Here is a 23,241-nt window from a genome sequence, read left to right as displayed (position 1 = left end):
ACTGAAACGACTCCAGATTCAAGTTTTTACCTTCCAGCGCTTTCATTTATAAAATTCGCGATTATTTTCGGTCCACATACCAAACATATCTGAACCGAATAATAGAAAAACTTCGAAGATTCCCAACCCTCCCACCACATCCAATTTATCATTCTTATCTAAACTCCATTTATACACACCAGAAGCTTCGCAGAAGTTTAAATTCCTGACATTCCAATATCCTATTTCCACGTTTCCGTCCTTTAATGCGGAGTCCAACTGTCCAACTGATTTCTGGGAATAATTAGGCGTTTGCGAACTAATCTGATAGCTCTGGGCCGCCGTAGGGAAACCACTGCAATTTTTCAAAGTGTAATCCCTCCTCCCCGGTTTATTTAGTGCGGTATTACCGGCATTACCCTGTCCCTGGTAGTAACCGGAAGTACCCCCTCGAGAGTGAGAGATTTCTCCGAGATGTGTCATTAATAATATCTATTAAATATGAAAATTGGAAGGATTCTTTGTGCTGCAAGGAAAAAAGATATTGGTGGTTGCTCCTCACTGTAACTGATGATTTAAAATAAACTGTTTTTCTATTCTGTATCTTAAAATGAAGCGTTTCCGGGCACATATTTTTTGAAAATTTGTATATTAATTTGTGCCATGATCATTAAAATTAGGCCATTCATTTTAGTTATACCCGACTTAAAAAATATCTTAAAACGATCTTACATACCTACAATCATACAGGGTGTATCACGGTGATGGTCCATTAGAATTATTTCAGAGACTACTTCGATTTGGGATACCGGGTTTTCGGGCATGCCCTTCTCAACTAAAATAATGGCGTCCACGTACCACTTCCGGTTATACCGGAAGTCGCCCTCAACTTGCTTATTTTAAATGGAACACCCTATATATTATTGCAATTTTGGATTCTACGTGTTATTTTAGGTGGACATTTATGAAGTTTCCCTATTCCTAAAATTAACCGTTTCCGATATTTTTTTTTTTTCAAAAAATTGAAGGAAACAGTAACTAGCTTCAAACCATGTGCATTTTATAGTAAGAAAGATAAAGCAACAATATTTGTAGGGGGGATAGCTAGACCCCTAAGCTTTCCATCCATACTTTCAAAGTGTCTTAATTGCATACAGGGTGCTAGAAATTTAATGCCGAGTTTAGTTAACTTCAAACCTTCATGAGTCGGTTTTTTAAATGGAACACCCTGTATGTTTTTCTATATTCTGATGCACAATTTTATTCTCTTTCGAACGGTATCAGGGTTCCCTGTACCTATCTCTTCTAGTTTTTAAGTTATCTACTATTTTTTGTGTAATCACCTAAAGTCATATAATTTCTTGTGAGGATAGCCGTGGAATTTTTAGCAAAACTTCAAAACAAACAACAAAACTGTCAATTTATTTTTAGTCTCTTGCAGTGACAGTTTAATTTAATGTTTATAAGAAAGTGCAAACAATACATATTCAAATGCTGATATTTTAAATTTATTATTCATTCACGGACGTTGCAATGGGATTATAAGCAGAACATGTACAGTTTTTAATGAGACATATCCAAATTTACCACCCATGAGCAGAAAAAAGATTAGAACAATTTTAGCAAATCAACTAGAGTATGGACTAGGGTATGGTCAAATTAAGATAATATAATAAATGTGCTAGCCTATTTTAATGTTCATCCAGAATCCTCAACTCGTGCCGCAGAGTAAGATTTGGGCATTTCACAAGCGTCCATTCACAGGATGCTAAGAACTAATGATAAGCATCCACACAAATTTAAGCTTCTGCTCTTCATTCGGGTGACGCCGTGCAACGTGTACAATTTTGTGAAACGATGTTAGTGTGATACCAAGAAGATCCACAATTTTTGCAACATATTATATGGACAGACGAGTCAAAATTTACAAGAGAAGGTATTTTTAAAAAACATAATACTCATTTGTGGTCATCTGAAAATCCCTATGTTATCCGGGAAATAAACTTTCAAAATAAAATTAGCGTAAATGTTTTTTGTCTAATTAAAGATAACCAAATTTCTTACCATATCTACGTAGAAAATTTAAATGCCGACAGATATCTCAATATTTTGCAAACGGTTGTGGCATACCTTTAGACCAACTAAAGAAGTGTTGGTATCAATTAGACAGTGCTCCACCTCACTGTCACAATCAAATCTATCAACAGCTGACTGAAATGTTTGAAGATAGATGGATGAGACGACTAGGACCGTGGAATTGGCCAGTGAGGTCTCCCGACCTCACTCCATTAGATTTTTATATTTGGGGAGTAATAAAGCAAAAAGTTTATTCTACACCCGTTGCTTCAAAAGAGGATTTGATTGCTCGAATACGAAGAGCGTTCCATGAATTGCCTGCAGCTGAAATAGCAAAAGCGGTGACTGATGGTGTTATCTCTAGAATCCACAAGTGCTTAGCTGTTAATGGGGGTCATATTGAACACTTATGACTTTTTTAAGTCATTTTTTTTTTTTTAGTACATTATTATTATCAACATACATAATTAAAATTGTGTATTACTATGTATGAAGTTGATTTTTTAGAATTCTTCTTAACTTTATTCTGCTCATTGGTGGAAAATTGGGATATGTCTCATTAAAAACTGTAAATGTTCTGCTTAGAATCCCATTGCAACGTCTGTGAATAAATAATAATAAATAACTGGTGACAGTTTAGTTGTTTGTTTTGAAGTTTTGCTAAAAATTCCACAGCTATCCTCGCAAGAAATTACATGATTTTAGGTGATTACACAAAAAATAGTAGATAACTTAAAAACTAGAAGAGATAGGTATAGGGAACCCTGATACCGTTCGAAAGAGAATAAAATTGTGTATCAGAATATAGAAAAACATACAGGGTGTTCCATTTAAAAAAACCGACTTATGAAGGTTTGAAGTTAACTAAACTCGGCATTAAATTTCTAGCACCCTGTATGCAATTAAGCCACTTTGAAAGTATGGATGGGAAGCTTAGGGGTCTAGCTATCCCCCCTATAAATATTGTTGCTTTATCTTTCTTACTATAAAATACACATGGTTTGAAGCTAGTCACTGTTTCTCTCCATTTTTTTGAAAAAAATTAAATATCTCGAAAACGGTTAATTTTAGGAATAGGGAAACTTCATAAAAGTCCACCTAAAATAACATGTAGAATCCAAAATTGCAATAATATATAGGGTGTTCCATTTAAAATAAGCAAGTTGATGGCGACTTCCGATATAACCGGAAGTGGTACGTGGTCGCCATTATTTTAGTTGAGAAGGGCATGCCCGAAAACCCGCTATCCCAAATTTTCAAAATTCAAATCAAAGTAATCTCTGAAATAATTCTAATGGGCCGTCATAGTGAGACACCCTGTATATTTAGCAAAACTAACCATTTTGAAATATTCTTCTCATTTATTAATCTTGATCCCGTTTTTTTAATGGCGTTCACTGAAACGGTACTTTTGCTATTCACCTAAACTTGCAAACATGAAAAAAAATCCCAACGTGAATTCCAGAAGGGCAAGTGCACATTGTTACCCGTGAATTTTCAATATAAACGTCCGAAAAGGGCTCGAGGGACTTTTAATTAAACCTAACTTTCCCTCGATAGTCTGGGAGCATAGGCGTAGCAGGCAGAAATTTAAATCCATGTTAGTGGGCAAATATACCTTTCAAAGAAATATTTGTTTTCGGTAACAACTATTGGAAGGTTTTAGGGTTGTTGGGCTGTTAATTCTACCTTAACAATTAAATAATAAGTTTGAAAATCGATTTAAAAATGTAATTTATACTGTTTAAAAGTGTTGTAAACTATATTGTGCCTCTAATATACCTAAAAGTTGAGAAAAAACGCAAGCGCTATCATTCCATATTTGCGCAGAAAATTGTACAATATGGCTGGAGAATGATAATGACAATGAATTATCTTTCAGTAAGTGAATATTATTAGCAAAACATATAACATATTTTATTATCAGAAATACTTCTTAGTTTCTTTAAAACTATTTCACGATCAAAACTAAAATATGCCTCTGTAATACAGGGTGTTAATGAACATGTCAAAAATTTAAATTTTCGCTACTTTTGTGAAACAGTAGCAAAAACTGACTTAACTGATCTCACAAACTTGTATCAGAAGCTTAAGGTCATAGAGAAAAAAACTAATTAAAAATGTGTTTAAAACTCTTTTGGAACTGCTGAAATACATATATTTTATTGCGGCGAGTACTTACAAAAGATTCTGTAATACTTTTTACGAGTTCGTAGGTTTCTTATGAAGCCGGACTATATTCGAAATAAGTCAGTTTGTAATACATTGTTGTAGTGATTGCTGTGCTATTTTTCGAGAGTAAATTTAATAGCCGTCCAAGTTTTCTTTTGAAAATGGCGCATTTATTTAGCAATCGCGAATATTATGATATGCTCATAATGTATGGCGAAGCAAACGAAAATACCCACGGAGATTGTCAAGTGTACCATGGAAGATATCCTGAACGACGTGTTGCCGCACCGCGAACATTTGTTGCGGTAGCGCAAAGAGTTTTGGACACCGGTGAAGTACAACCGCGTCGAGGTCGCGACGGTGGTTCAGGGCGACCCCTAAGAATCTTAAATGTCGAGGAGATGATTTTAGATATCGTCGAAGAAGGTCCGCATCGTAGCATCAGCAAGTAAATACTGCGCATCCTGTTGTGTGGACATTGCGAGAAGCTCAGTTGTACCCATTTCATATTCAACGTGTTCAAGCGCTTACTCCTGAGGATTTTCCACTACGTTGAGGTTTTTGCGAATGTTTGCTTCAGGAACATGCAAGAAATTCTCAATTTAAAGCGTAAATACTTGTTACAAAGGAAGCATGTTTCAGTCGAAATGGTGTACTTACGTAATGTCCACAATACTCACCACTGGGCTATCGAAAATCCACACGAAATACGTCACGGTGCCTTCAGCAACAGTTTTCAGTGAACATGTGGGCCGGTATCGTAAATGACACTTCAATAAGACCTTTTGAATTGCCTAGGCGCTTAGATGGTGCTTCATATCTAGATTTTTTGCAAAATCGCTTGCCGGAGTTATTGGAAGACGTGTCATTAAATGTTCGGCAAAATATGTGGTTACCGCAGAACGGAGCCCCCGTTCAATTTTTTCGGAGACTGCGCGACTTTCTAAACATCACTTTTCCCGGTCGCTGGATAGGCCGCGGCAGCCTAGATGGCCCCCCGGTCCCCGGACCCCACTCCTTTGGACTTCTTTTTGTGGGGATATGTGAAAAATGTTGTGTATTTCACATCGACTAACTGCGACATCGTATTGGCGAAGCTTGTAATACGATTCGAGAGGACGTGGCAATGTTGCAACGCGTGCGAGCGAATTGGATACGTCGCGCTGAAGCTTGTATATAAGCAAATGGTGGGTACATCGAACATCTTCTATGAAAATCAGCAGTTCTCAAAAAGTGGCTCCTTGCAATGTTGAAGTAGGTCAGATTTTAAAATTACATTTTACTCGACACTAATCCGTGTATTTACCTTATTTGGACATAACGGAAATGTGCCAAAAATATTTGACATAGGTTCATTAACACCCAGTATAGCGCCCTTAGGTTCAACGTCATTAAATTCTTGGCATAAGAGTAGAATGAATGTAATATATCCTAAAAATGGTTATACTCAATCTAATGTGTTAAACATTTCCTCCTAGATCTCTAGAAGCCAGGAAAAGGATTGCTTACTTAGTATTTTTATTTACTATTAAATAAATAAATTAATTGCAGTGATAAATTACGTAAGGCCTTTCATGTTTCCAGAGCGGTATCTCGAAAAATATCTTTTACTAGCCACCTCCAAAAACGAATGTAAAAAGTAGTTGTATTGTTTGTATTTTATGTACAATTTGTACATTTTACATTATTTTTTTTAACTATTTTATGTTTCTTACTTTACCGACTGCTTAGCTTTACCTTTATGTTTATTGATGTTGTGCATTTTTGTTTTTAGATTTCATTTTCTAATAATTTTTGTATGTTTTGATATTATTTTTGTATGTAATTGTTTGTTTATTATTTTTCTCTCCCTTTTTTGTTGTAAATTATATTCTATTGATTGGCGTAAAAACAAATAAAACGTATGTGAATATTATACTCATTCTCCTTATTTTTTTACTTTAGTTTAATTTGAATTTTCAATAATCTTTATAATATAAAACAGTTACCTTTTGACAGTATGTAGTTTGAATATTATAGTTTCTAGTGCATCATTATTATTTAAAACTAAGATGAGATTTAAAATTTCTAGCCTTGAATATTGCTGCATTTTGCATCGCCCCAGTGATTTCTTCATCGGATTTTCTTTAAATTAAATTCAAAACCATCAGGAAAATGTTGACACTAACTCGCAGATTTGATTCAGTCAAAACAAGCCCCAGTGTGTGTCAGAATGGCAAATCGATAACCCCTTCCGACGAAGCGCCCCTGTCGAGGGGCGCCGCTCGGCAACATCCGCGCCCGACCCTCCTGCCGGCGTCGGGGCACAGGCTGTTCCCGAACGGCGGCAACAGCTGTTGCCTGGCTCATCGGGAATGCGGGGAATTGAAAATTATTCACTGCCTCCGATCCGTAATTGAAATACCTCTTGCTCGTTTACTTATTGTGATTTTGATTTATGGTCCGCTGGTCCAGATGGGGCTCCCATGAGGAAATAGGACAAACGGGAAGAATCCTGGAATTTCCTAGGCTACTTGTTCAGGATTTCCTTTCCTAAAATGCGTTCCAACAAACTGCTACTGATAAAATAATACTCAATAGCATTTTGGTAGTTGTGTCCTTAATCGTGATAGTTCCTTTGAAAGACAATTAGCAAAAACTCAGATATCGCCCTTCCACAAATAAGAAGTGGATCTTATTTGTTGAAGGGCGGAACGGGCGGTGACTATGAGACGCCTTCATTATAGCCATCCTTCTCTATCGCATGGATTTCTATGGCTTACTTTATCGCTCTCAGGTAATTTCAGATAGACCATCGGTACTTTCCTACCCGGTACACATTGTTAAAAATGAATAATGAATAAAATACTGTACCAAATTTCCTTCATTTAGCACAATTTAATACTCAATAATTTACAATATCAGTATAGTACTGCTGGTCTCACTGATAGAACTTTTAAATTAAATTGTCCAGCAAAAGCGTGTAGTATTGCACAGGATTTTATGTATAAAAGCCAATTTTATACAGGGTGTTCCTAAATAAGTGTCGCAACGGAAAACTGTAAATTCCTCTTGAAAAGAGAAACATATTTTTCCTCTTCCATTTTTCTCTCCGGGCTTTTGTTTTCGAGATACACGGTGTCAAAACTTTTTTTCAGATTTTTGCCAATATCTTAGGAACCGTTTGAACTACAGGACTGAGCTTTTGTACATACATTATCACTATTAATAGCTACTTGTTGTAAATGTTGTTAAATTTCGTTAAAATTGTTAATTATTACTACCCATCTTTTGAATCACAAAATATTTTCGAAACGTTAGCGAAATCTTTGTTTTTGTTTATAACAAGTCATTTTTCTTGAAAACGGTTGACTTTAGAGCAATGAACCAAGAGAACTCTTTTTGTGTAAAATTCATTGACGCTTCAGAATTTGCTGCCACATGTCAATTTTTCCAGTGGCGTAAAAGTTAGGGGGGAAACCCTGAAGATACCTTAAAATCTCCACCACTGGCACGTTCAATGAATTCGAGAAGGATGCGAAAAAGTAGCTATTAATAGTGGTAATGCGTGTACAAAAGCTCAGTCCTTTAGTTCGAACGGTTCCTAAGATATTGGCAAAAAATTTTTAAAAAATGAAAATTTTGACACTGTGTATCTCGAAAACGAAAACCCGGAGAGAAAAATGGAAGAGGAAAATAATGTTTCTTTTTTCAATAGGAATTCTCAGTTTTCCGTTGCGACACTTATTTAGGAACACCCGAATATTGGGAATTGTGCAATCTCATCGAATTAAGTCACATAATACCAAATCCCTCCGAATTCTTTCGGAGAGAACCAATTGACGTGAAACTTGGACTATAAGTAGAAAATAGCTCAAGAAACAAAAGTTATATAGTGCTGATGAGGGCTTTTGCCCAGGAGGTGGAAGCCTCCCCTTCTAGGGGGTGAAAAATAAGATATTAAAAATAACCCGAGGAATCGATAAAGCAATCAATTTTAAGCAAAAAGTATCGTATGAACATTTTTGGATAAGTCAATAGTTACTAGTGTTTGAACATATACATTTTTTATTGAAAAAAATACGTTTTTCAGTATTTTTTCTCGAATAACTCGGAAAATAGACATTCTATGAAAAAAAAAACATCACGAAGAAAATGAAGCTTATGGAAAAAGATAAGGATTGAGTTTGTTTTCATTTATGTAGGTGCAATAGGTGCTGAGATACGGCTGGTTGAAGATAATTTTATGTCCGCCAGAAACTAAATTGGAAACACTTAACGTATGATAACTAAAAAAAAATCTATTTTTCAAGAAAAGTGCACAGAACATTTTTTAAAGCACTTTAAAAAATCTTTAAAATGATCTTGACTTTAATTCATTAGCACGAAAATTAACAGAGTTATGATCAAAATAAAACTGTTAATTCGCTTTTTCGAAAAAAAAAAAAATCAGTACAAAAGATGATGAATTTTTCACGAGATTTAAAATTAAAGGTAATTCTTCTATAATTTACATTGTTTATGTACTAACAATTTATTATAAAAGTTTAAGCGGTTGAGAATTCATATTTTTGAAAATAACTTGAAGAGTACAAAAGTTTAGATTTTTTTTGACAGAATATTTTGTTTTTTTTTTATTTGTGTAGGATAAAAATTAACAGAGACGTCGCTGCTAGAAGTTTGCAGTTGAGGGCGAATGTCATGTTTTTCAAACTCTTTAACCCCAAAAATCTCAAAAATAGTGCCTTAAAAAATATTCAGTTTTACAGTACATTTAACTGTCGAAATTTTCCGTAAAATCGTTTTTGAATCGTCTTAATAGCTTTAAAATTAAGGAAATTATCTTTAAAAAAACAACGGTACCCTACCACTTCAATTTTCGGAGATACTAATATTTTGATTAACCACAACTTTGGAGCATTCATAGGCATACCTAATAAAATATATATTGCATAAATTAAAGTAAATCGCGGAAAGAATGATACTACGAAAAAAAATATTTTGCATTGCTTATTGGATTATTGTATTATAAACAGGTAAAAGAATTTAATTTATCCTGTTTATACTCTCAAATCATTTCAAACTGTTAAAAACTATTTTTTTTATATTTTGTTATTAGGGGTAGTTTTTTAAGGGTTGAAATATTGTAATAAATTATTTATTGAAGCTATTGAAAAGATTTCTATTTATAATATATGCACTACAAAAATATTTAAAGGTCAAAGAAACTATTAATTTTATATTTTTATCATTAAGGATGGTTTTTAACAGTCGAAACTTACACAATATAAAACAATATTTATTCTATATATTATATAAGATTTTAGTATATATAACACATATCTTTATATTTATTCAGTTTTTTAGTATAAGGGGTGGTTTTCATTCCTTAAAAATAAGAAGCGCATATAAAGCTTATATAACTTTCCATCTCCAGAGTGAAATAAGCTAAATTCCAAATTTTCATAAAAAACGGATCTATCCGAAAGTATTCGGAGGTTTTACCCCATTTTTCTCTTCGTTCCTTGAACTATTACTACTGTCTGCATATCTAGATATTTGATTGTATTTAAATAAAGGAGCACAAATGCTACCAACCTCTAAACCAAAATATGATAATTAGATAAACTGTTAACGCTTTTGACATGTCTGTTGAACATTTTTTTCATTTTCTCCTCGAAAATGTAATCCTTAATAAAATGCAGAAATAAGTTATATGTAGGTATATAAATTATTGTGGCTAAATTTTCGACTGAAATTGATTTAAATATATTTTTATGATGTAGCATGCAAAGTTGAATGAAGTTTGTCAATTACTTCGCATGCAGTTTATGACGATTAATCAATGTATTTTCCGAAGATTGATAACAGAATAACAGACGGGGAGATTAAGCGGAGGATCTGGCGGTTGACTGATGGCCTATTAAGGGCGGCAGTAAAAGACTAAATCCGCCACAAGAGCGTCTTCAGGGATATCCCAAAGAATGCTCTCGGGGGTATTGCACCTAATCCCTCACCCTCCGATAATGTGCGGTGGTCCGTGGGGCTCGATTGTCAATATTTTCAACATTGGCGACTACAACTAAAAATTGTGTATTATCGAATGCGTTTAATACAGTCGGAAGACGTTATTATTCTTTAATAAGTAAGTGGTTTAATAGGTAAGTTTTTCAGTTATCCACATACGTGTTTTTCTGTCAATCTATTAAAATATTATTAATTGCAGAGAGTTATTATTTATGGTGATTTTCATTAAAAAAAAAAGGAAAAATTCCCCCTTGACTAATTTGGTATATTAATGAGAACTAATAAGTTCGAAACAAATCTGTCTTGTAATGCTGCTGACGCATGATTTTAGCTGTTTTTCAGATATCGGGGATGTGCTCCAATGCTAGAAGCTAGAAGGGGCATGTAGACTGAAGAATTATTTCCTACAATATCATTATCCGAAAAGTTTATTGCGTCTACTGCATAGGTCTACTGCAACAATAGCTATGATTTCGTAGCACCTACAGATTAGTAAGTCACTTTCTGCTAGTAGATATAAAGCAATAGGTACCTACTTTATATCAATAGGCACTATACTTTATAGGTTATGTCCCACCCACAACCTTGTTTATAACTATGTCTATGAGTTTTACGGTTTTAATTATACTTTTTATTGCCTAGTAATAATGCCTATAGAAAACTAGTGTCACCAGGGATTCCAGTAGGTACATTTATGTAGACGTTTGAGCCTTTTCATATTTTTCCTTCAAACGTAGGTAAAAATTGCAAAAAACTATTTGTATAGGAAAAATCCAAAGAATGTGTTGTTTAACTTTCCTAAATTTGTTTCTGATATCTGTTATTAGCTAAAATTTGATGTAGGTAAAGCAGATACCTAGGTGTTTCTTTTTCAAATTTTTTTATTGCGTAAATACATTATAGAATTTTTAGTTAATTTTCATTAAAAAATATATATTAAAAATTATCTTCAGGTTTAACAAGGCGATATCAATAATATCAGAAAGAATTTATTTGAAATTCCTTGTTTTAGATCGATAACGAAAATATCTATGTATTTATACCGACTCTGTAAAACCCACAGCATGTCTCCAGTAGCCGTGATCGTCTAGTGGTTAGGACCCTACGTTGTGGCCGTAGTAACCCAGGTTCGAATCCTGGTCACGGCAATGTGCAAACATTGTCACGGTGGAGACTTTTTTTATTTTTTCTTTATTGGCGAAGTTTGATTCTTAATTTACAATATATTAATTTTATTCAAGTACTAAATTTAAATTTTTTTAATTAATTTAAATCACACTAGACAAAAAGTACTTCAAGTGAAACTGTGATTTACAACTTATTAAAATAATTTAATAGTTGAATATGTATCTACTAGTATATTTATTATTAATTTAGTTCCTATATTAAATATAAAGTATTTGACGAAAAAAAAAAAATATCGCCCGAGCAGGGACTTGAACCCTGGACCCTTGGATTAAAAGTCCAATGCTCTACCGACTGAGCTACCCGGGCAGTTGAATACAGTTTCTTACAATTTAAACTACTGGTTCAGATTAAGTGATACACAATATTTCTGAAGAGAAACTATATTACAATAATTATATATATATCTAACACATAAAAATGACCTATTAATGTCATAGAATTTATCAAATTTCATGTACTTAATTATAATAAATCTGACATATCACGAAAATGCCAAACAATATTGTGTATGTAACTATGCAACGTAGAGGATGTCGAAATTCTAGTTATCCATGCAAAATTCTCATCCACATTGTAGCAGAAATGTTGCAAAGAGTTTTCGGTTCATCTGCCACACCGAGTTTTCCCTTACCACAACTTTTTAGTAATTGGCTATGCGGTAGTAAACTTTCTATCTAATTTAATATTTCCACTGAAGCGCAGGAAAGTTTAGCAATAAAGAACAACTTTATCACGTAGACCACAGAATACAAAAGATGAAATAGAAAAGTTTTAAGCGCGGCTGTGGTTCAGGCAAAATTAAAAAGTTATTTTCTACTTTCATACTTTCAAATAGACTTACGTGACCAAAAGTTTAATAAATAGATTTTTGAAATGATTTATTTTTCATTCTTCTTCATCTAAAAAAATTATATCTATTAAACGTTTACATAACTGGCCTCGTGTAGATGACAAAATATAAAAGCAGCAGTACGCGATGTTTGGTGTCGATTCTGCATACTCAAAGAACAAACGAATTTAAATTAAAATTATCTTATCAGAATACCCCAGTGTGTATATTCAGATTTGCCACCCTATTAATAAATATTCCCCATCCCCAGAGCATATTGTCACTTGTATCTTGCGACTGGAGCTACTGGAGGATTTTACAGGGTGCGCAAGCAAATATCAGGGCGATAAATATCTCGTTAAGCGAGTGCCAAAATGAAATCATGTCCAGAAGAATCTATACAATTTAACCATTAAAACAACTAAGGAAACTTGCAAACCAAACTATATACAGAAGACATGACATGAAACACTAAAAAGAGTCATGACAGATCGCTAAGATTGATTTACTGAAAAAAATGGTTTCAATTTTTGGTACATTTGTTCTTTTTTTTGTAAAGATATTTAATCCATATAAATGCTGAAGTACCACTAAGAATATTATTGACACAACGTTGTGCAAGCAGATAGAACAGAGCATGTAGAGTAGGATAGCATCAACCATTACTGTGGATGCATAATGCGCGGTGTAAATGTACATTATTATGCATGAGATTTGAAAAGCCTCGTATAAAAACAATGTAATTGTCCGACTAATTAATTAATTTTAAGACTTAGTTTTGTAAATTCCTGATAAGTTAAAAACAGAGATTCCCTACTTGCCATGATAGATAATTCTATCTGTTACAGACGAATGCTTTTTTTTAAATAATATGTATTTGTATTCCTATATAAGTATATTCTTATCTGCTCCACAATATTTTTTACAGTAAATACATGAAAATGTAATAAATGGCATATATTTGAAATCATTTTTACTTTTTAAATAATTTTTTTTGAACTAAATATATAAATTCTTCAATCAAATAAATAATTTATTAACCGCAAATAAATATTTAATTCGTCAAATACAAATAAATTATTTAATTAAATCTCCTCTGACAGAAAGGCAAACAGAAAATCAAATATAACGAGCTATAAATACTTACATAAAAACAATAAAGTGACAGAAATATCTACAGAACCTACTTATAATGAGTTGTATAAATATAAGCAAACCAAATCACTTTGAGACCGATATAAACACTCACCCTGTACCTTCCGCTGTCAGGAGCGTCGCTTGGGGGTGCATAAATGATTAATTAGGCCGCTTAAACCCCAATTAGGGGATGAAGTGCGGCCTGATTGCACCTGTGCCGCTGCACGTTTTAAATTGGTTTAAAGGGAGCGAATGGGATTATACTATTGTTTTCAACGACCGCTGATTTATTTGACATGCACAGATCTCGGTCAGTGGAATCCTTTTGCCTGGAAACGGTATGAGCTCCGAACATCACAAAAACTGTGAACTCCACCAAATTAATATAACCAGTGAGAAAGAAAAACTCTGGGCGTTCTTCCTGACAATTTATGATTCTCCAAAGTGGAAGATGAAAATTAGTTTTTCATTATATATGGAGAAAGTTATAAAAATGATATAACTTACATTTATCCTACTATCAATAGTGCATTTACTGGAAAATTTCTTGATATTCCCGTTGTTGCAAGAACGAGAAGGAAGAAATAACCATGACTACAAGTAACTTCTAGAACAACTTATTTGCATCTTCGATATACTTTTAAATAACTTGATTTATTTAGAACAAATTTGTTCTCCTTATTTTTTTCGTCAATGTAATAGTTTTTTGGGAAAAAATAACTATGCTGTTTATTCCTTTTAATGCATTAAGAAAAAAAAAAGGAAATCTTCATTTTGCCTGCAGGAATATTATTATATGCGCGCATTCAAATTTGAACAGGTGTCTTTCTTAAGAAACATATATAGAAGTTCCTTGAGTGAACAACCACTACTTTATAGAATTGAGAGCAAGTCGGACGAATTTCCGACCGAGAAGATGTTCAACAGTGAACTTTGTTCCTTCTGATCTAAACTAATCTTCTAATATTCCTTCTAATCTCGTCCTATGTCCTACCAAAACGAACCAAATAGTTGGCCTGCCATTCGAACAATAAGATAAGCTATTGATCTTTTACCATACAGTCCATTTTGCCATAAAACTTTAAGATAGGCCAAACCGCATATCAAAATTCGATCTACAGTGCTATGGGGTTATAGTCTATAATATTCGAATTTATTCCGCGTGAAAATTCGATTCCCAGAGTTCTGGTCTCCTCCTCCTCTCATCTGGCATATTAGATCCACCGTCTTGAATTTCGAAAGTGTAAAGATATATACAGTTGAATTCAACGACCTCAACAATCTCAAAGTTGTTTATAGTATAATAAAGCATTGAATAATTCTTTTCGGTCTAAGGGTTGAAGTATGAATGTTGTGGTGATCGTAAATAGATTTTTTTTTCAAAAATCGTGTATTCAACAAATTTTGTGCATTTTTAAATTCCAACATTTTTTTTATTCCGTGGTGTAACCGAAAACCTGATTAGATGTCTGATTCGGATTTAGTTCGTCAAAAGCATTAGGTTTCTGGTTCAAAACTGTGTCGGACCTGTCTTATTATAAGTATCTTCTGACAACCTCCTATTATAAAATTTTCATTTTAATACTCATCACATTACATTTACATAAAAAGTGAGTTATTTATATTCACTTATAATATAATTTAGATTGTAGATGGACAACACAGGTCAACAAGGGTCAAGAGGCAGACACACTAATATGCATTCCCGAAGAATTTTGGTGCGCTGAATCCGAATCTGGCAGCAGAATTGCTCTATCACGTCAGGTTTTGAGATATCCTAACCTAAAAGTGCAAAAACACTGTTTTTCGTCATATTTGAGGTTATGTAGTAATGCCATCTATTCTTTTAAAAAAAAAAATAAGTACATATAATTTAAAAGTACAAGGCTCCCTCTTTCGAATGCCGTTGAGTTTGCTCAAATATCTTTTTTTTTTTTCGTTGAGATATCACATGTTGAAATTTCTAAATTTATCAGTTTTTTAATATGCGAAAATCTACTAAAGATCCCTTAGACGTCAAACAGTTGATTGCAGTTCAGAAACTTCATACTCAGAAACCTTTAATACATACGAACTCAAACTCACAACTCAAAATCCCACAAAACCCGAACCTACAAACTCCAAGCTTACAAACCACAAGCCCACCAACTCCAAACCCACAAACCGTATGGGTATGAAGTTTCTGAATTACAATCGACTGCTTGATGTTTAAGGGATCATTAGTAGACTTTCGCATATTAAGAAACTGAGAAACTTAAAAATTTCAACATGTGATATCTCAACGAAAAAAAAAGATATTTGAGCAAACTTAACGGTATTCGAAGAAGGGAGCCTTGTACTTTTAGATTCAATGTATTAGTTTTTTGAAAAAAAATAGATGGCATTACTACATAACCTCAAATATGACAAAATCAATGTTTTTTTGCATTTTTAGGTTAGGATATGTCAAAAACCTGACGTGATAGAGCAATTCTGCTGCCAGATTCGGATTCAGCGCACCTAAATCCTTCGGAAATATATATTCAAGTTTCTGCTTCTAAAAATAAGTTAAATGATCACCATTAATAGAAATAAGGCCTCACGTCAATTGTGCTCCGAATGATTAAGTTCCCTACAATCCACAACCTAGTCGCTCATATGATTTATTGGATTTTGTGATTAAAATTAACAAATGTTTGGAAAACATTTTTGGATGACATTCTGAATTTATCCGCATTGGGAAAAATCTTCCTCTGTTGACTTTTCAAAATTGATCCTCACGAACCACGTTAAACCAGATATCGATTTCATATTTACAATATTACAATGTACAACATTACAAGCTAGGTATTATTAAAAGTATCTACCCTGCAGCGAACAAGTCAAAGATCTAAAGTAAACAATTTAAATGCTTCCTTTGACTACCCTCATATCCAAGGAATGCCGAGTTTGTTTATAATGAATGAATCTGCCCCCCTTAATTGTAGCTCGGAATGCGAAACTGGAAGAAAATGGAACAAGCGACGTGGAAGTAATGCTCGAAAGAATCGACCCGCCGACTGCAATCCAGTCGGGTACATCCAAGTGTTGAAATTAAATCCTTTTGTCTTCGCGAACGATGCTTTCAACTCAGAAGTTGATTTTTCTACGTCGACGATAAGAATTGCGATACTCATCAAGATTTGTCTTGGCGTTGAGTTTATTTTAATATAAATTTGAGTTGCGGATGCTTTTGACAGTTCGTATTCTGGAATTTAACATCAGCCAACATTTAAATACCGCCGCCAAAGTTACCAGCTAGGAAGGAGTATTAGAGAGAAGAGTTTTAATGCTTGAACCAGTGCGATTCAGTCAAAATTTTGGTAGCTGTTACAGTATTAGCTTCTAGCAAGAGTTCACAAATTTATCTTAAAAAGAAATCTGTCCTTTATGACACTTCAAAGTTATAAAAAAACTACTATTAGAGCTGCTTGTAAAAGCAAAATTTGTGCATTAAAACTATTTTCCTAGGAATTGTCGTCAATCGATTCTATGATTCCGATAGACATAAACGATTCTAGCCTTTACTTAAAGTGTGACATTTACATTTAGACAAGGGCGGATCTGTTTTGAGGTGGATGTAAAAGGGAGCAAGCAATTTTTTTCTGAAATTACCTTCAGTACAACTCACATTAGGTGTAGATCCCTAGATCTGGACGAGGTCCGGAACATTTTCAAAATTGCAAAAATTCCTATTTTATCCGAGTGTTTTACTTATATCTTAGAACCAATGCATTTCGGAAGAATATTGAAGAGGAAAAAAACTTTTAGAATTGAATATACTGTAAGTTTAAAATAGCAAAATAGCAATAATTGATAAAAAAAAAGGCAAAATAATCCAGTTTCTTAGATAGTTTTTTTAAAATGTTTTAATTACTCCGAAGGCATTCTAGTTTTGGTAAAAAAAAACTTTAGAGTTCAATGAAACAACACACCAAATTTCAAAAAATATATTTGAATTTTCTAAATGTTGCACAGCCTCAAATAAAGCATCTAGATACTTGGAGAAATTTTTCACATAGAAAAGACCGCTCAACCTTTCAAATGGTTTTTAAAAAGTTGAAATTTGTTTGATTAGGACGGCCAAAGTAAATTTTTAAACACTTTTTTTTAGTTGTAAACAATTAAATTACATTTATCAATTTGCAATTTAGTTTTTTTCAAAGATTATAATTTTAATGTACTATTATTTCTTAATTTTATCTGTATTGAACAAAAAAAATTTACAAATATTTTTTTTAATTTGTTTAAACAAAAATTATTTAAATAATAATTGTAATAATTATAACTAAATATATTCATATTCAGTGTTGAAATATATACGTAAACAAATTTTTTCATTAAAAAAATGCAATAGCGTAGGGTAAAATATACAGTATATTTAATGCATAAACTGTTTATAACAAAATATGAGCAAATTAGACAATTGGCATTAGGATATCGATTTCCTTGGCTCGCGAGACATCCAATTAAAAAAAAAGATCGAAATTGGTCCATTAGAAGCCGAGATAATGCAATTTTTTTCGTACCTTCGCATTTTGAACCTCCGAATTCAGTCTCGGAGCGAAAGCCCCCTCCCCACTTTTCGTGTTTTGAGTCACTTTTCGCGCGTGCGAACGACAGCTTTTCCGCTAATTTATTTATGTAGCCGATCACTTATGGATATGAAAATTTTTTCCAGCTTAGAACTCGAAAAAACGAAGCCACTGGATCAAAGATTATTGCTAAATTGTTTATAAATTAACGGTAAATGCCGATAAACTTTGACCGCTTATATCTCGAGAACAAATAAACGGAATTTAACTTTTTTTAGAAAGAAGCGTCTTTTTTATAAATCTTTTTAAAAATTATAATTTTTGATAAAACGAAATTGCAAACTGATAAATGTAATCTAATTGTTTAAAAATAAAAAACTTCAAAAATCATTTGAAAGGTCGAGCGGTCTTTTCTATGTGAAAAAATTTTCCAAGTATCTAGATGCTTTATTTGAGGCTGTGCAACATTTTGAAAATTCGAAAAAATTTTTTCAAAATTTGGTTAAAAAAATTATTTTGCGAAAACTATCTAACCGATTTTAATGAAATTTAATGTGTTGTTTTATTATACTCTAAAGTTTTTTTTTACGAAAATTAGAATGCCCTCGGAGCATTTTGTCTTTTTTTTTTCATCAATTATTGCTATTTTGCAACATCGGTAATAAATTTTAACATTTTTAAAAATTCAATTCTAAAACTTTTTTTCTCTTCAATATTCTTCCAAAATGCATAGGTTCCAAGATATAAATAAAAAACTCAGTTAAAATAGGTATTTTTTTTAATGTTTTAAACATTGTTGCAATTTTGAAAATGTTCCGGACCTCGTCCAGATCTAGGAATCTACACTTTTATTAAGTGAGTTGTACTGAAGGTATTCCAGCAAAAATTAGCTTGCCCGTCTTACATCCAAGAAGTGGGATATTTCGACAGATCCGCCCTGGTGTAATTGTCGTTTTTTTCCGATTAAATCCAGATAAATCCAGACTTTTACTAAGCGAATAGCCACTATAATTGGCTGTTGTTGGTACTGACAACTCAGCAACATAATAAGATCGATCGAATGACATGACAGAATTACCAATGGAAATAAACGTTCTCAATCCTGAAGCTTCAATAAAAGTAATTATGCTATCTATTGATTTTATTTTGTAAGTGTTTTGTGTTTATATGTATGTATAACATAGATTTCTTTTATTATTTTAATTAAAACTTCATTTCCTGAACTTTAAATTATCACATAACAAACCGTATGAAGGCTTTAAACTCTATACATATAATTCCTCCAAACTTTTTGTAAATGTTAAAGATACTTTTCCTCAAATGGAAAACGTCAAAATCTATTTTAGTCACTTAGTATTACAGATAACTTAATTATTTGGATAATCATTAAAACATATTTAAATTAAATAAGAAATTGTATCTATTTATATCATTTAGATATATTTAAAATAAAACAAATTTAACAGACCACTACACTGTAAATCGATCTGAGTGAAAACAGAAAATCCATTGAGTGAAATTATTGAGTACTTACATTTTCAATCAAAATTGGGCATTTTGATAATTTTACACATTTTTGATAACATTTGAACTATGAGTTTCACTCATAAAATTTTAGTTGTACCTACTACTCATACCAATAGAGAAAATTTCACTCAATCGGGTTTAGACAGAAACCGGATAGAAATTGAGTGAAATTGAATGAAAATAAGTCCAATTTTTCTTACAGTGTATATTGCGAGGATAATGTCATAGTTTTGTAAAGTTAAATAGATTAATATACTGATTGGGATGTTTTCATTTCAGAAATTTGAAAAAATTATATTTACGTATATACATATATTTGTATTTACCTAAATCATCTTTCAGTCTTCAATAATGACGCTTTTTAAATTTCTATGTGTTATTATATTGTTGTTCAAAGCTTTTCTGATATCTGATAAAGCCATCTTATATTGACAGGTGCAAGAAATAGCCATGCTAGAGTTTTAACCTCAGCATAGTTAAAGAAGTAAAAAATTGTTAACGAACATAATGAATTAAAGTTGAAAGATGAACTCGGTAAAGACAAATAAAAAGGCTGATATTAATACTGAGAATCCTAAAGAATAACTTCAAATGAAAAAAAAAATTCTATCGTGAATATAAAGATCTTGTATGATACAGATACATATAACATTGGAAATAACTTGAATAACTGCCATGAATATGGTGAAAATTGTTTCAAAATACAACTTACTTTATTAAAAGCCATACTAGATGCATAGAAACTATGTAGATACCCCTATGGATAAAGAAAAATAAAAAAAGATTGATCAGAAAAGATTTAACCATCATCTTCACCATCACCTCTTTCTGTGGCCAATATTCCCGGATATACAAGTGAAATAGTCAGAGATTTAAAAAGCTATAGGTATTTATATAATCTTAGAAATGTAATTTCTTGTCAGTTGTAAAGAGTAATTATTGAATTTATTCAAAGAATTTTTGTAGTTTCAAGTGTAAAGGTGTTCAACTTTGTATTCCACGCATCAAAGTGTTTAATTTTTGAAAAATTAACTGTTGAAACCAAAATATTGTCAAGGAAACAACGCTGGAACATTTTGCTTCACTTCACTTCTTTGTTTGTGGAAAATCCTTAATCGATTTAATGGTGAAACCAATATGGCCACTCGAGGAGTGTCCATTTTGGATTCGTCTCAAATGGAAATTCCACAACAGCAATCGTACCAATATTAAAGCTTTTTTCTTTACCAATTTTTTAGTTTTAAACAGATTGTTGAAGAGATTGTCACAATTCGTTATATTTGTGCATCCCTTTTATGTCGTTACTTCGTCAATTCATTGTTCTGGGTTGAACCTACCAACTTTTATAGTAAAAACCAACCATAGACTTATAGTTTGGGCCAGACTAACGTAAAAGCAATAACAGACACGTACTGGTCTATTTAAAAATAAAAAAAATTGTTAAGGATTTGATTAAAATTGGAAACATTGAATAAATATGAAAGGTAGGTGATTAAAAATCGGCAAAATTGGCCAATCAATTAGAAACAGTTCTTGACAAATTTATTGAAACTTGCCATTATTTACGCATTACCTGAACCAATATAACTTGGCCAAGTTCCTGATCAATTTATTGGGTCAAAATTTGATAAACATAAAACAGTTTTAGACTTCTTTGTCTGTGGGAAATCCTCAATCGATTTGGTATCAGGAAACCAAAATGGCCACCGCTGAGCGTCCATTTCGAAGTTTCCCCAAACAACAGGAATTTGAAAATTCCACCGCGGTGATATTAAAATTAGAGGTGATGAAAAAACTACTCACCGGTGTACTTGAGGTTGGCGGTGACGGCACTTAACTTGTAATTGGATGAGTTGGAAGCCATGGCGACGGCGGCGAAGGCAGCAGGAGTCTCTGGAAGCTGTGTGCAGCGTCTAAGCGACCAAGCCGACAGCCCTCCGGAGGTCACGGAGGATGACCTATTTCGTGGCACGGCGCGCGCACGGTGACGTCAGCAGGAGGCCCGTCTCCAAGGGTGGAGCCAGCCCGGAAGGGTTGAACCGCGTAGGCGGTGGTTCGGATTTTTGTTACAAACTACGTTTTTCCTGGGAGTTGGAGCGACATTTTTCGTGGAAGAGCGAGTAAAATCGAACGGCGCCACCAGGTTGCCTAAATCTTTGTCATAAATATACATATATGTATTCTGCTAATAAAGACATTATTATTATTATTATTTTTAGCCCTATACGGCGGTGAGTATTCGTGTGACGAAAAAAAACCGCTGAAACTTGCACGGGGAATATTAGTAAACAAAAAGAATTCATTAATATAGGTTACGTCATAATTTTAGCCATATTTTAAGTTGAAACATAACCTATAAACAGTTAAGGCTCAATTTCAGTATGAAGTGGATTTTTTTGTAATAATACACCACCAGGGGACATAGTAGGTAGAAGGAAAAAATAAAAAACTAAATATAGTCAAGTATATACTTAAAAAAAAACCGGGGGGAGGTGACTTTCTCCCGTAAAAATTGTGGGGGTATTTCATAAAACGTTTTTCTTATTAACGTTAAATTTCCGAGATACAAGAGGTTGAAATTGTTAGACTGAAAGGGTCCTTCTTAATTATCTTTCAATCGGCTAGAGATAAAAACGTAAAAAATTGTACTCGAATAAATATCAACTGCAAGAAAAACGTGCAAATAATTTTATTTCCACTAGCAGTGGCGCACTATGAACGATTGGAATTACTTTAGTGTCAAAGTCATAGAACTCTGCATAAAAAAAGGTTTAGCAAGCGGTATTTTCAAGGTAAAGGGATTACTTTTTAGGGAAAAATATCGAAAATGCGCTCGATTTATTAGGCTGCCTTCAGTGAACGTTTAATCCTCGATTTTTTCAATTTTTTTCGAATTTTTTGAATGCCACTATTTTTCCTCATCTGACTATTAAAAAATACAATTTTTTCAGAAAGAGATTAAAAAATCTTCAATTTCTATTTTGGTAAAATTTATTTGACCTATTATATCTTAAGTGATTGGCATTCGAAAAGTTCATAAATTTAGTTTCTAACAGGGTTATATCACATTAATTTTCCGTTTTCATTCAAGTTCATTTAAAAATATATTTTTATTAAAGTATACCTACATTAAATGATGGATAATTTATTAAAGTTTTATACTGAAATACACAAATGTTTGGTTTTTAAAGATTTTTTTGGACTTCACTTAATTGTTATTTAAAAGGTAAATTTCAAAATTTTAAACTTTTCATGGAACTTTTTTCTTGTTTGTGTGATAAATTAAATTATACGGGACTTCATTTTTCAGAGTAATATAATGTCTCTAATTGAACGGTAATTGTAACTCAAGTATGACTTCGAGTAGAAAATGCATTCATACAGATTGGATGAACCTATTCTCAAAATTAGAAAAATAAAAATAATATACTCAGAAATATACATTTTCCCCAATATAACCAGTTTATCTGTAAAGTGATTTAATCCAAATGTAGTATCCTTATATCCAAATCGGNCGGAGCTTTAAAGCTCTGTACCGGCCAAACTATCCATTTTTGAGCTTTGTGGCCATTGAGACAATTGACCAGTATGATGAACTCTATCACATATCAAAAATTCAGCAAATTTGACCGGGACCCAATTTCCATAAGATTTGTGCGGGGTCCTTTCCGAGATACAAGGGGTTGAAATTGTTAGATTGAAAGGGTTCTTCTTAATTTTCTTTCAATCGGCTAGAGATAAAAACGTAAAAATGTGTACAAGATAAATATCAAC

The 23,241-nt window shown here is 32.8% G+C and overlaps 1 protein-coding gene and 2 non-coding genes across 3 annotated transcripts in view; 1 reads left to right on the top strand and 2 right to left on the bottom strand.

Moving 5' to 3' along the window:
• The window catches only part of LOC108907856 (glutamate decarboxylase), a 61,271-nt gene extending 39,929 nt beyond the window's left edge, over positions 1–21,342 (bottom strand). Inside the window, exon 1 of the mRNA XM_018711683.1 lies at positions 21,271–21,342. Coding sequence (XP_018567199.1) covers positions 21,271–21,331 — 61 coding nt within the window. The 5' untranslated portion in view covers positions 21,332–21,342. The remainder of the gene's footprint in view (positions 1–21,270) is intronic.
• Positions 11,310–11,381, top strand: Trnah-gug. The gene has a single exon. It is a non-coding gene; the product is annotated as a tRNA-His (tRNA).
• Positions 11,655–11,727, bottom strand: Trnak-uuu. Its single transcript has one exon. It is a non-coding gene; the product is annotated as a tRNA-Lys (tRNA).
• Positions 21,343–23,241: the final 1,899 nt, after the last annotated feature.

The sequence above is a fragment of the Anoplophora glabripennis genome, unplaced genomic scaffold, assembly GCF_000390285.2.
Source record: "Anoplophora glabripennis isolate ALB-LARVAE unplaced genomic scaffold, Agla_2.0 scaffold224, whole genome shotgun sequence".
Lineage (NCBI taxonomy): Eukaryota > Metazoa > Arthropoda > Insecta > Coleoptera > Cerambycidae > Anoplophora > Anoplophora glabripennis.
Note: the sequence above shows the minus strand (reverse complement) of the source record. Positions and strands in the feature narration are given on the sequence as shown.